Raw genomic sequence first — 13,930 nt, 5'->3', positions numbered from 1 at the left:
GCACGATAATTCTGCTGGAAAGATACTAAAGTGGTTATAGTTTCAATCTTTACGTTGTCATATTTCCAAACTCCATAATCCAAAAAGCAAGACTACAAAAAAATAGAATAACCTCGATGGTTAATTTTCATGATTATGTTCATTACTCATCTAAAATTCACACCAATTAGGGATTATCCTTGTAATACCCTCATCGAATTTCCATTATTTCCACTATTCTCCTTCGTCTCCTGGAAAAAAGCTTTTTGGCTTTCTATTTCTCCACCTTCATCAAAAATTGTGTGATACTTTCAAAAAACAAAAGGAAGCAATTGTCAATAACAATAAACAAATATTGCTGGAGTTTTACCACAACACCAAATCGTTATTTTCAACACCTCGACACGTTTTTCAGTCACCAAGTGATTATCTTCAAGAGGAAGATTGAACTTTACTCTTGAATGTTATGTTGTCATATCTACAAATTCCTTATAATCCAAAAACGAGAACTACAGAATAACAGTTCATTTTTCCTCTTGAAGATGATCACTTGGTGATTGAAACACGTGTCGAGGTGTTAAAAATGACGGTTTGGTGTTGGGATAAAACATTGATAATATTCAAGCAATAGTTGGAATTGAAACAGATAGCATCTACGAGTGTTCGAAGAGTAAAGTGGATAAGTAAAAGTGATTTTCTTGTAATTTGATATTTATATATTTGATAGTGATAATTTCGATTGGACTGTTTTTTTTTCCAATTTGCATATTGACGAAACTTTTGTGCATGATCTACAAATCTTGAGAAATTGTTTATTATGAACTAAATTGCTTTCTACCTTTTTAAGAAAGTTTCCACATTTTTCTCTAAAGATGGAGACATCCAAAAAGCTCCTAAAAATTCTTTCAAATTTGAAATTTTATCTTATTTTGAAGGATGAAGTGATTATCAACTACAACAAACTTCATGCTGATCCCCAACAAGGAAAAAGTCTGGATATCGTCTTGAAGAAAATGAAACACCGGTTGGTAGAGAATATGAGCTCATCCACAGCAGATGCCTTGGGCCTTTCTAGGGCCATTTTATGTAACGACACTCTGGTGAAGAAAATGCAGGAGTTGCAAGACACTGAGCTCATGTATCGTGGATTAGTCGATCACTGCAAGAGAGTTCTACAGGTATTTTGAAAAATGGACAATGTACCAGTATACAATATACACATTATTATTCGTATAATTCCACCCGAATTTTCAAAATAAATCATTATGTACAATTATTTCAAACGATATAATTCAGTAAGAAGCAATGTTTTTTGAAAACTTCCTATCCATAATTGGAAGAAGTTGAAAGATCATTGAATAATATACTTTACAAATTATACAGTATAATAATTTTAAAAACTCACTATGTGCTATATATTACAAACAAAAAACAATATCAAAAAATTCTCAAAACCGTTTCTAAGATAGAAAGGGGGAAATAAGATGACACAAAGAAGAACTCACCTCTATGTACTCCAATGAACAAATTAAATAGCAAACCCTTACTTATGACAGATCATCGAAGAGCCTATGAAACATGCTATTTCAATGATACAAATAATGAATGTACAGGATGCATCAATAATTGTGAAACTTGACAATTTTCTATAAAGTTATGTTTCATTATAAGCTTGTTGGAAATGTCAATCAACGCAGGTTGAGTTTTATGAACAACAGACGTTAAGTCTGGTGACCTAACTGGCCACTGAATAGAACATTTCCTTCCAATACATTTGTTTGGATTATTAGTATCCAAGCAGTGCCTTACTGCAGTTCTATACTTCCACCTCGTTGAAAGTCTAGAACTAGAATACCTTGGTCAGACCTTCCGTTCTCTAATTCATGCCTATTTGAAGGTTCGATGATGTTTTTCCGTAGGTATACCTAGATAAATTCTGCCACTTGAATTTCTTGGTTTATTCATCGCTGAAGAAAATATTTTCATTAGTGTAGCTTCAGCACGACTTCTTTGTGTCATGTTTTCACCAAACTCAGTTGTTCAATTATAGGTCATTCCTGTTATTATATATCAATAATATTCTGTGAATATACACATTAGCAAGTATAAGTATCTCATGCACTCTGGAATAATTACTGCGAGACATTCTGTAACGAAGACCAAACAATGTACGAATAGCTCGTTTTAAATCAAGAATGTGGTTTGCACATGGGTTGACATACTGTAGCAAAATGTGTAACTGATTATGCTCTTCATCATTAATATCAATAAAAAGTCTAATTATCACTTCTAAATATGGTTTTCAGGCTCATATGGAACTTCTTCAAGCAGTGAAAGCAATGGGGGATGTTTTTGCTGGACTCGCAGTCAGAGAACCACAACCGAGGGCGAGTGAAGCTTTTCGACTTTTTGGGGAGCAGCATAGGACTATGGAAAAGTATGGAATTGACATGGTGAAGAAAGTCAAACCAGTAAGTATAATATTGAACCACGGGCAGGGAAAACTCTGCATTCAAATTTGAACAGAACTTAGACCACATGTGACCCATTGTACATCCTCCCGAAGAGTTATCTTCCTAGGTCATCGTCCATCCTGTCCTTTCCAGGAAGGTGAACAGGTCACTAGGAGTAATCTTCTTTATATTTCATTACATTACTGTCGTTGCGCGGCTTCTTCAACCTTCTTGTGGTTCTCTCCGTAGAGGAGCACAAGTGAGGGAGCTTTCATGCAGGGGCAGCCGGTTCCTTGCCATTATTCAAGGCGGAGCTCTTGGTGCCCGCCGCAGGAAGTGTCCTTGCTGTTGGAGGTGATCTGCTATGTCCAGCCTCCTTTCAACAGTAGATTGGAGTGGACATTTCTGTTCATCCTCAGCCACCGCCTTAGATTGAGGTGAGCACTTCTGTCCAGTCTTGGGATTGGTTTTTGTTGTTTCTGTTGTTTCCTTCATGTGTGTTCTCACGAGTAGCAAGAGAAGAGTTGGTCACCTCTGGCAGAGCTCCCCGTTACCAGAGGTAGGCTGATTACATTGAGGTTTCGCCCAGTTCCCCAAGGGGATCGTTCGTGACCGCATATCACCCCGCGACTTGGGTAGGCTGCTCCACGGTGCTCCACCCTACTTATTTCTGCCAGTGACCAGGAGTCCGGCGACCTCGTCCGTAAGGCCACATTGGCTTACCGGACTAGGCCTCCAGTCTCCTGGCCGTTCCCCTGGGGACGCGCCCGATAGGTAGCCCAACCCACGGGGAACTCGTACGTTATTCATTCTGAGCTTTATGAAACTGTAACACGTGTTTTTGTTTACACACTCTTCAAGTTCAAGTATAAAGTTACCTATATAGGTTGAAGCAACTTATATTGCTTGATAAAAAAGTAAAAATTGATTCGATACACTACTTCTCAAATATCGATGAATATCTATAAAAACCAAAGAAAGTTCACCAAGTGCTTCATTCCATACATACATTCAATAGAAGTGTTCGTGGAGGAGCCTGCTTGATATATATGAAAGCAGACTACCAAAACCATTATCAAGCAGCGGATTCATCCTCATGAGGTTTACACCAAAGAATAGCTGCATTCTGTTGAAAAATTTCATTTTGAATTTTGCAGGTTCTGTCCGATATGGGAACATATCTCTACAAAGCTATACCAGACACAAGATTAACCGTGAAAAAATATGCAGACGCCAAATTCGAATATTTAGCATACTGTTTGAAAGTAAAGGAAATGGATGACGAGGAATGTAGCTATGCTTCTCTACAGGAACCATTATATAGGGTCGAAACGGGAAATTATGAATATAGGTAAGTTGAGGCAATCATAAATCAATTTTCTTTTGAACAAACTATCAATGAGGTTACGTACAGCGTCATCGGCCCGCGAATAGATCAAGCAATAATTGATAGTTACGTACAGCGCCATCTGCCCGTGAATAGATCAAGAAATATCAAGGAGGTTACGTACAGCGCCATCTGCCCGCGAATAGATCAAGCAGTAATGCCGATAATTCTGTCAATACAGATCCCGAGCTTGAGAGTTACAAGCAAACAAACATACATACATACGTACATACGGATGAAGCTAATAAAAGAAAAAATGTTTTGTTTTCTGTAATAGATGACCTCGGTTCATTCCACCTCTAGAATGTTACATTATCAGTGAGTAACATGAGCTATATTTCGTTTTCATAATAATCAGAGATCCTTTGGAAAATAGCAATAATGTAATACAACATATAGAAAGTTTGCCTATGAAAGACATTTATTTTGCATATGCGCCGGATAGAGTAGCTGATACATTATAACTCTGAAATGCATTCCTAGGCTGTCTAAGAAAAATATTTTGTGCTTGATATTTTCAATCACAGCAAGTTATATTATAGAGTTCTCGTAGAATTTGGTATCATTCGCATAATAGGCAACATGGATTCATTCAAAGGTAGAATTGTTCTCTACCCAATGTTGAGTGACACCAAACTTCTATGAGAGCAAATATGTGAAATGTGTTTCTTGTAGCGAACTGTGATAGTCCTCTCAGTATGACCAACATACTTTTTATCGCAATCCTTTCAGTTTGTTTCGTAAATCCTGAGCATCGCACAGGAATTGTTGCCTAAACCACTGTCCAATCTTCTCAATGGAATAGCCCAGGAAAGCCAAGACCGAAGAACGCAGGCTATGTTCGATCTAATGTCAAGGTTTCGCTCAATATTTTCTTACATTACGTTGCGAAGTGCAACTGGAGTTCTTGGCACATGTTCTTGGAGTATTATCTTTGAAGTTCAGCGCAGCTGCACCTGCTCACTCCTCATTGCGAGTTCATAATTTTTTTACCAAAAGCAACACGTCATCATGTCTCAATCACAATATTCACCATACTTAGCCCCCTGTGACTTTTTTCTATTCTGGAATTCGAAGAGACCCATGAAAGGACGGTGTTTTGCGACGATTGAGGAGATAAAAACCGAATTGTTGAGAGAGCTCAAGGACATACCAAAAAGTGCATATCAGAACTGCTTGAATTGGAAAAACCCTGGCATAAGTGTGGTACATCTAAGGGGAACTTTTTTGAAGCAGACAAAATGAAAATTGATGAATAAATATTTTTTCAGAGAAATGGAAATGCACCTGTTAATTTTTGAACAGACAGCTTATGCCACTTATAATTTTTGAGACAAGAGTTATAGTCCTTTACTTGGGTGCAATTATAAAGATAGTCTGTCGTATAATATTCCTGACGATCGTACATCATGGTTTCATTGTTATTATTTTTATTTTGAGTTGATTTTATGTAACTGTGCATAAAATAATATTTAATAGATACGCACGTGACAATTCATCATTTTTATTTTATTATTTAGTAGGGTGCCACAAGGTTCTAATCTTGGAACTCTTTCATTTTTATTTTTATTAATGACTTGTTAACCTCTTTGAATATTCCTAGCCTACTATTTGCAAACGACCTGAAACTATATTATAAAATCGACGACATTACTGACTGCCAAAGTATACAATATGAATTAGCTGTAATCAAACTTTGGTGTAATAATAATCGTATATAACTGAACGTATCTAAATGTAAAATAATATCATTCACAACAAAAAATCAAACTTTATTATACGATTATTCAATCAACAATACTACTATCAACCGCGTACATGAGATGAAAGATCTTGGTAAAGGTAGGTATGTAGGTCTGAAATGAGTGGGTCTTTTCGACCCTCCACCGCAACCCATACGGGTTTATTGTGGCTCACACCTATTCACACTCGGCCAAATAAACCCAGCTTCTTAACGAAGCCGATTAGTTTGTATGGTGAGTGGTCTTTCAGGCACAAAGTATACGCTCTGCAGTTTCATCATTTTCCAGACAGAGGCGACACACACTGTCTTCCGACAGTCCAAGTCTCTGCATGTGATGATTCAAATGACAGTGACCTGTAAGAAGGCCTGTAAGACATCGTAAGACATCGTCTTACAGGCCTTCGTTACAGGCATCGTCTGGAAGATTCTGCCAGAAGTCCATAACTCTTCTTGCCATCCAGGTGTTAAGTGTTCGTTTGGCAAAGCCCAAAGCGATGCCAATGACAGGTTCAGGTCCAATGAAGCCGCTTGCAGTACCCTCCTTTGCAAGAGAGTCAGCAGCTTCCTTGCCTTCCAGGACAGTATGGCCAGGAATCCAGATCAGAGACAATCTGTTTAGTCTTCCTATCGGGGAGAGTCTTTTTTGGCAGTTTACTACCAATTTAGACGTTGCTCGGTGGGAGCCAAGAGCTTCCAACGCCGCTTGACTGTCCGAGAATATTTTTATTGACTTGTGAGTGAGGTTGGATTCTTCCAATCTCTCCGCACACAATTCAGTAGCGTAAATTTCCGCATGAAATACAGTCACATAACTTCCTAGGCAGGTAGATAACTCTGTCCTGGATCTGCGACTGAAGACACCTGCACCATAACCGGAAGGTGTTTTTGATCCATCTGTGAACCAACAACTATCTGCTCTCAAAATTTCCTTCTCCCGCAGGATCCAGTCCTCTCTACTCGGGAATAGTACTTTATAAGGCAGTTCGTAGTTGACAGTTGGAGGCATAAAGTCAGAGGTCATTTCCAGAATGCTGTGACTTCCAATGTCAACCAACAGTGTGTTGCACTCTGCATTGAATTGATTTGTGCAATTGGCAATGTGCACAAGTCTGTATGCAGTTCATCTAGCCTCTCTTTCCAGAAAAATGTGGAGAGGAGGTAGATCTAGAAGGATATCCATGGCCGCTGACGGTGTGGTACTGATGGCACCACTGATAGCCAGACAAGCCTGTCTCTGTAAGCCAGAGAGCTTCGATTGGGCCGTTTTCTATAAAGCCTTCGGCCACTTAGCAATTGCATACGTGATCATTGGTCTGACAATCATCACATAACTCCAATGGATTTGTTTATGACCTAAACCCCAAGTTTTACCACAAATCCTTATACATGTTCATAGAGACAGTCTGGCTTTGTGTAAAACTTTTTCCAAGTGAGCGTTCCAGGTAAGTCTTTTATCAAGGACAATATTTCACCTCCGTTCCAAATGGAATAACCACACCATTGTGGGAAAGTGGCAACATACGACAGTAAATTAACATTTATACAACACATATAAGGAATATGACTGCTGAGGCAAATAAGATGCTTGGATTCATTTACAGAAATGGCAAAATCTTCAAAAGCGTGGCAATGCTTGAAATTGCTATATTCTGCGTATGCCAGAGTAGTTAGAGTATGACTCTATGTCTGTGTTATGGAATCCAGTTTACGACTACCAAAAAACATCAATTGATAGCGTGCAAATGAAGTTCCTAAAATACTTACCTATGTCTAAAAGTTGATGGTCAATACCACACGAGAGGCATCAATCATAACATTTTGTTGACACGATTCGATATGACATCTTTGGAAAATAGGAGAGTTATCCTTGGTATGAAATTCCTGCATAAATTACTAAACAACAATATTGACAGTACGGTTCCTTTACCCGAGATCAATATCTTAGTACCAAGAAGTGAAGGTCAACACAATCTAAAATTATATTGCGAAGCATCACGCACAAATGTTACGCTACGATCACCATTGAATTTTATATGCAGTAGCTTCAACAAAATCTGTGAACATTGCGATATTCATTTCGATTCTCTGAACGCCTTGGTATTATGTATCCACAATCACTTTTAATAATACTAAAAATAACATTTGTGTCAGTACTGCTACATTGCATGATTTGTAACTTTCTGTGTTATATACTCAAGTTTTCATTCTTCTTTCGAAATTCTATGTATACGAATATTTTATATATACTTTGTTTAGGCATTTACTTTTATACATTTCTATATTCCATTATTTTTAATATTCATTTCATATATACTCTGTAATAATAGCATTTCCTCTAACTGGGTACTCCTGTTGGAAATAAATCGTTATTTTATGTCATCATTGTCGTCATATTTCAGACTAATTCTTCGGTGTCGTCAGCTGGCAAGAACAAGATTCGCTAAACTCCGGGCTGACGTCCTGGTGAAAATGGAGCTGTTGGACAACAAGCACGTTCAGTCCCTTGGAGGACACCTAGTAAAAATAATCAAAGGCTTCTCTGAATTACACGCAAATGTGCTTCAGTTGTTCGATGGGCCTGCCCTTTTTCCAGTGGAAGTTGACCTATCGAATAGCGCTTTTCAGTACAAGTCTACAACGCCAGTGGTCCAGGTAAGGAAAAGACGGCTGTCAAAAATTGTTCCTTTCCTTTCGGTGTCAACGGCTATTACGATCATCCTCCTCGTGTTGATGGTAGGTTAGGTTGATGGTTAGGTTAGGGTTAGGTCCAAAGTGTGTGAGTCTATTCAACCCTCCACCGCAACCCGCAAGGGTTTATTGTGGCTCACACCTACTCACACTCGACCAAATAAACCCAGCTTCTTAACGAAGCCGATTAGTTTGTATGGTGAGTGGTCTTTCAGGTCAGATGGTAAGAGTACGGCTCTGCCGAACTCTGAAAACCAGATTCGGTCCCCAGCGGGGCAGGCACAAAGTATATGCTCGTTAATGAGGTAATGAGGTAGTCGGATAGTCAAGGTACACCTTGATACCCGCAGCAACCTTCTCATATGAGGGTTTTTGCACGTCAGCTACAACTGACGATGCCTTAGATTCAACCGTGCAAGGCTTTTTCGCCTCTGGTTTTGGTAAATCACCAAATCACATGCTCGACATCTATCTCCTCTGTAGATTCTCTCCTGATCTAAGTTTACCTCCCTGTAAACTTAAAAGTTATGTCGATAACTTCCTCAGTCACTCAGATAGCATCATAGCTATTCGTAGTTCCATCGGCAACGTAACGTATCAAATTTCGATTTCAACAAGATGAATTCTTGTGAAAAAAATATCTTCTCGAAGTTGGATTCGAACTCAAGACCGCAACATCGAAATCTGGGTACTAAACCACTACAATAACTCAGTTTCATGCAGTACTCAGTCAGAGACGGTCCTATGAAAAAGGTGTAAATGTTGAAAATATCAGAATTCACATTCAGGAATGAAATAACTCATATTACATAAAACAAACTTTCTTATTTGGTATTCGCCCGCTGTTGCCAAATGTCTATTGATGGTTCTCACTGATCCTATACCAAAAATCGGCATGGATTTGCTTCGAAGGAAGTGACACGCGTTCTCATTCATTTCCTGCATTTATTTGTTATTCAAAATCGAATATGTTCCATATTCCTTGTAAATTTGTTCCATATTCCGCTCTGTTTGACCAATATACTTTTCATCACAATCTTTACAGCTAATTTCGAAAATCCCAGACTTTCCCGTTCTCGTCTTCTTTTTTCTCGAGGGGCCAAATACTTGTTGAATTGTACGGGCAGTTTCGAAAGCCACATTGGGGTTGTCAGTTGTTATATTTTGTTATGTAATGAAAGCAATTGCGTACTCCATTATTATTCATATCAATTTTCATTCTTTACAGGATCACGAATCGGATGAACAGGAGGTAGAAGAAGGTGAGGATCTGATCGAACATGGAAACAATCACCTCATCTGCAACTTGGAAACATTTAAGGATACAAACATTGAATCCGAAGATGTGTTGATTCCAGATCTTCAAACTAATAATCAGTTGGAACCCGATTATAATGAAATGGATAACCTCACCCTTTTATCTTCATTATGTCTTCAGGAAAGTCCCCAAAATAGACCGCTTTTACCTGACTTGGATTAAACATATATTCTTTGTTATATTTATATAAGTTAACTTCATGATATGTATTACAAAAATTAAATCTAGCAATTTTCGAATCCAACAACTGTAAGTGGATTATTGTATGTTTGAAAAAAATACTGTTCATTCAAATATACATGGAAAATTCAGAAATTTTCATAATAATAGATAGTTATAATCGAACTAGCGATGATACTTTCATTATACACCAGAAATTACAAAATTTTCTAATAAGTGATTCGCTAATTACGTTAGCATCATCAGGGGATGATCAAGACTAACCTCTTTCGATTAAACTGCTGTCTTTTTAAATATTATTAGCATAAGTTACACTTCTACTCAACCATTCCATTCATTCAAGTGAACTATCACTTCGATAGTGAGTATACTTTAATGAATTATCAGTATCAATTATCAGAATGATGTATCATTGGATCCTAATCCCTAATTGTTGTGTTATCACACTAGAAGCTACTTTTATCCCAGTTGTCTCATATAATTATGATGTGAAAACAAACTGTTTGGAATGATTATTCCGTCGCTGACGTCTAGAAGTCTGATACATACTGTGATCGTTTTCCAATACATGAAAACAAATATATGGAACGTGCTCCTTCAAATGGGTTAGTAAAATCCACTCAGCTTGACCAACATATTTCTTGCATTGCATTGTTTCATACACTGCAGACTACTCAAATACCATCAATTTCTCTTTCGAATCGTTAACATTTTTCAGTTTTAACGCTTCTTCTGTGTTCAAATCTCCAACAGACATATTTGTACTTAAAAACTGCTTTGAGTAGAAGTAGAAGGTGTACGAAGGCATCTGAGAAGGATAGACTTAACTTTTAGTAATTTTTTTTGAAAATTATTTACTCCACACCTCTATCGTTCTTTTTCTATGGGAAACTCCACTGAAAAAAATCTGATTCTACCAGTTCAGCCTGCGGCTTGAACCACCGACCAACACGGCGGTCAATTGAGTTAGTGATATTACATTTCGTGGAAAATAAACGTTTGCATTTACAGCAACTCTTAAATGAACACTTTGAAAACACATAAAATCGACTACTGTTCTAGTTCTATTTTTTCTTCGGAATGAAATATGTGGAAGTTGATGACTCATAAACTGGAATGATTCAACTACACATTTTTTTTTTGTTATTTCTGAATCATTCATATAAGTTTTCACGAATGACAATTCAAGTAAACAATTGTGTGAAATTGAAACAATCATACGTTTTCATTATCTCAAATATTTACTCGAATTTTAACCAGAATATTACACAAAAATATTTGTGTTATTTTCAAGTTAAATATTTATTCCGTCCACTAAATAGTCATTTTTACCGATACTACTTCAATATATTGAAAACAATGAAATTTTTGTATTTCAATTATGTTTTTATGTTGTTTTCCAATAAATTATTTTGCTGGTGAGATAGTTCCTCAAGAATTTACGATTAGTTTCATCATTGTGTACACTTGAGCTTGTCATAATTGGTAAACAATTCTGTTTACGAACAGAATATAAACTGATAGTTAAAACGCCATCACCCACTGCGAAATTTGTGAAATTCATCATACCATAATTACTAAATAGTAATGACGTGATAATGTTTTCAGTTTCATTGAAATATTTCAAATATGTTTACTTCCCTATTGACGATAAATAACACTTATTAATTCTGACCTCACACCTATGTTTCATTGATTTGAAAACAAATTTCAAACGCTATTCTGTTGCAAATGACAAAATTCAGAAAATAAAACGGGTTGAGCTTCAAGAACAGAGAGAAATATCTGAAAAACTAGCAAATTGTTCATCACGATCAGGAGACTGCTTTTTTCATGTATTCATGTATTAATTTCATTACTCCAAATTGAAATTTGGGATAATGAAATTAATACATGAATACTTTATTTTGAAGTGAAATTGACAGATTAAACTTTCAAGATGGCAACTGGCTTCAAATAGCCCCATAAAAAAAGTCCAAAGGTGTCAAATCTGGCGAGCGGACTGGCCATTCTGTAGGACCCCGACGGCCAATCCAACGACCAGGAAAAGTAGTATCCAAATAGTTTCTTACTTGTCTGGAGTAATGTGGTGGTACTCCATCTTGTTGAAATACAATATCCATATCGAATTCACTAGGGTTCGCTTCGACGATTTCAGTAATAAGAAGGTCAACAATAGTTTCCAGCATATTCAAATACAGTTTCCCTGTTAAATTTTCATCAATGAATAGAGGTCCTACGGTATGGTTTCCCAATATTCCTGCCCAAACGTTAATTTTGTCTGGATATTGGGTATGTGTTTCCCGGAAAATGTTGAGGGTTGGTGTCACTACAATAACGGCAATTTTGTCTGTGAACATTGCCGTTTGAAAAAAATTACATTCGTCACTGAAACAGGGTCATCTTCAGTTAATTGGTGTAGCATTTTAATTTTGTATAGATGATACCTATTTCTTTTTAAAAGTCGCCACACAGTAGAAGGAGACACGTCACAAACATTCGCGACGGAATAAGTAGACTGTTCAGGATTTACTACCATCTCACCAATTATTTGTACTTGCTGTTCTTCCGGAATGAACAGAAGCCCTAGGGGCTTTTTATTATAAACAACTACCGGTAGTTGTGAATTTGGATACAAGTTCCCTCAAATATTTTCTACAGATAGGACGATTCGGAAAACGTTCATTCTTTCGGTCTCTACGCGTTCGGTTACTACGCGTTGCACCATAAATAAAAATCGCTTCAATTTGTTCCTTCAATGGACGAGAATTGACCATTTTAGAGATTGTTGACGTGGTACCTTTCTACTGGTAAAACCGAAAACTAAATGAGAATATTCTGACTGAACAATGATGTTTATTGTCGTACTGAAATTTTTTGTCGTTTTCATAAACAAAAAATAACTCAACAAACCTATGTTGAAAAGTACCATTTCAGTAAAAAAAAATGTTAACATAGCCACTTTCCTGAAGGCAATCACATTATTTAAGGAAGAGTGTTGGTAATAGAGCAATGAAATCAAAAGTCTTCAACGGCGAGCAGATCATCAAATTCATTAAGAAAGCAGCTAATAGAACATATATCCAATGCTGAAAGTAATTGTAACAAAATATTACGATTATTACGGTTTTTATATGTCTTTCTTGATAATTATCAAAATGAACCTTTTCCTAGGTAGTTCATTGTATCCATTACACAAAATTAAAAACTATTTGTTACAGAAGGTTTTTGTGTTTTTCTGGAAACAATATAATATAAAAAAGACCACTGTTTTTTTTCACAATCACGAGTTCAAATATTCCAAATTCGTCATCTGATAATTGCCTCTCTAACCACAAAATCCTCGGTTGATATTTTGACGTTTTCAGGAAATCTCCGTATTCTATATCTAACCATTTTTCAGTAGAACCACAACAGTGTAAATTTCAGAAACACCAAATCACATATCAAGTTACTTTTGGAATATATCTTGAAAATAACCTCACCATGTTGGAACGTTGGAATGGAACTATGCACTAATAGTCTAGTATAATATTCAATTTTGTTAATAATGCAGTATCGTCAGCATCTTCAACCAACCTAATCATCTCTATGATAATGAAACAAATGTTTTGGTATATCTTTCATGAAGTTGAGGAATAACAGAGATCCCAGAATGAAGCCTTGAAATACTCCGAATGTTACTTTTATTATCAGTGTCATTTCATTATAAAACTGTAATCATCTTCCTACCATATGAAGAAAATTCAAAACCAACTACTAACTTACAAGTCACAAAGAGTTATGTGATAAAACGAACAGTACTGCAAAGTTTCAACAAAGACAAAGCAATATAGTCTAATTCAATCGAATACGTTTATTTTCTCTCAATGTTGGTAAGTTAGTATTACCAAAGACTACAGAATACTATAGTATTCGGTAAATACTATAGTAAATACTATACTATACTATAGTAAATACTATAGTATTCGGTAAACTTTGGTATTACATGTGTTTTAAGGGGTGCCCTGTTGTAGTGTCTAGTGTCTCTTCAGGGGCTGTGTTAGTTAAAAAAATACATTAGTTGTTTTTGTGTCTAGCTTGATCTAGTCCTTGCTGGGTGTTTATGTATGATTATAGTGCTTTTGTCCTGTGTTGAGTCTTCTCTCTGTTGTTATAGGTGGTTTGTTGGTTGGTTCGGG

General features: G+C 36.6%; 1 protein-coding gene across 2 annotated transcripts in view; it reads left to right on the top strand.

Moving 5' to 3' along the window:
* The window catches only part of PICK1 (protein interacting with PRKCA 1), a 46,587-nt gene extending 36,673 nt beyond the window's left edge, over window positions 1-9,914 (top strand). For both annotated transcript variants that reach the window (XM_074172527.1, XM_074172526.1), the window contains 5 exons: window positions 915-1,157; window positions 2,286-2,450; window positions 3,590-3,783; window positions 7,963-8,215; window positions 9,480-9,914. In XM_074172527.1, the coding sequence (XP_074028628.1) occupies window positions 915-1,157; window positions 2,286-2,450; window positions 3,590-3,783; window positions 7,963-8,215; window positions 9,480-9,731 (1,107 nt within the window). In that variant the 3' untranslated portion in view covers window positions 9,732-9,914. The remainder of the gene's footprint in view (window positions 1-914; window positions 1,158-2,285; window positions 2,451-3,589; window positions 3,784-7,962; window positions 8,216-9,479) is intronic.
* Window positions 9,915-13,930: the final 4,016 nt, after the last annotated feature.

The sequence above is a fragment of the Leptinotarsa decemlineata genome, unplaced genomic scaffold (assembly GCF_025532065.1).
Source record: "Leptinotarsa decemlineata unplaced genomic scaffold, Ldec_3_MD MMD2_tig00000133_RagTag_RagTag, whole genome shotgun sequence".
NCBI lineage: Eukaryota > Metazoa > Arthropoda > Insecta > Coleoptera > Chrysomelidae > Leptinotarsa > Leptinotarsa decemlineata.
The sequence above is the reverse complement of the archived record's forward strand: the minus strand, read 5'-3'. Positions and strand labels throughout refer to the sequence as shown.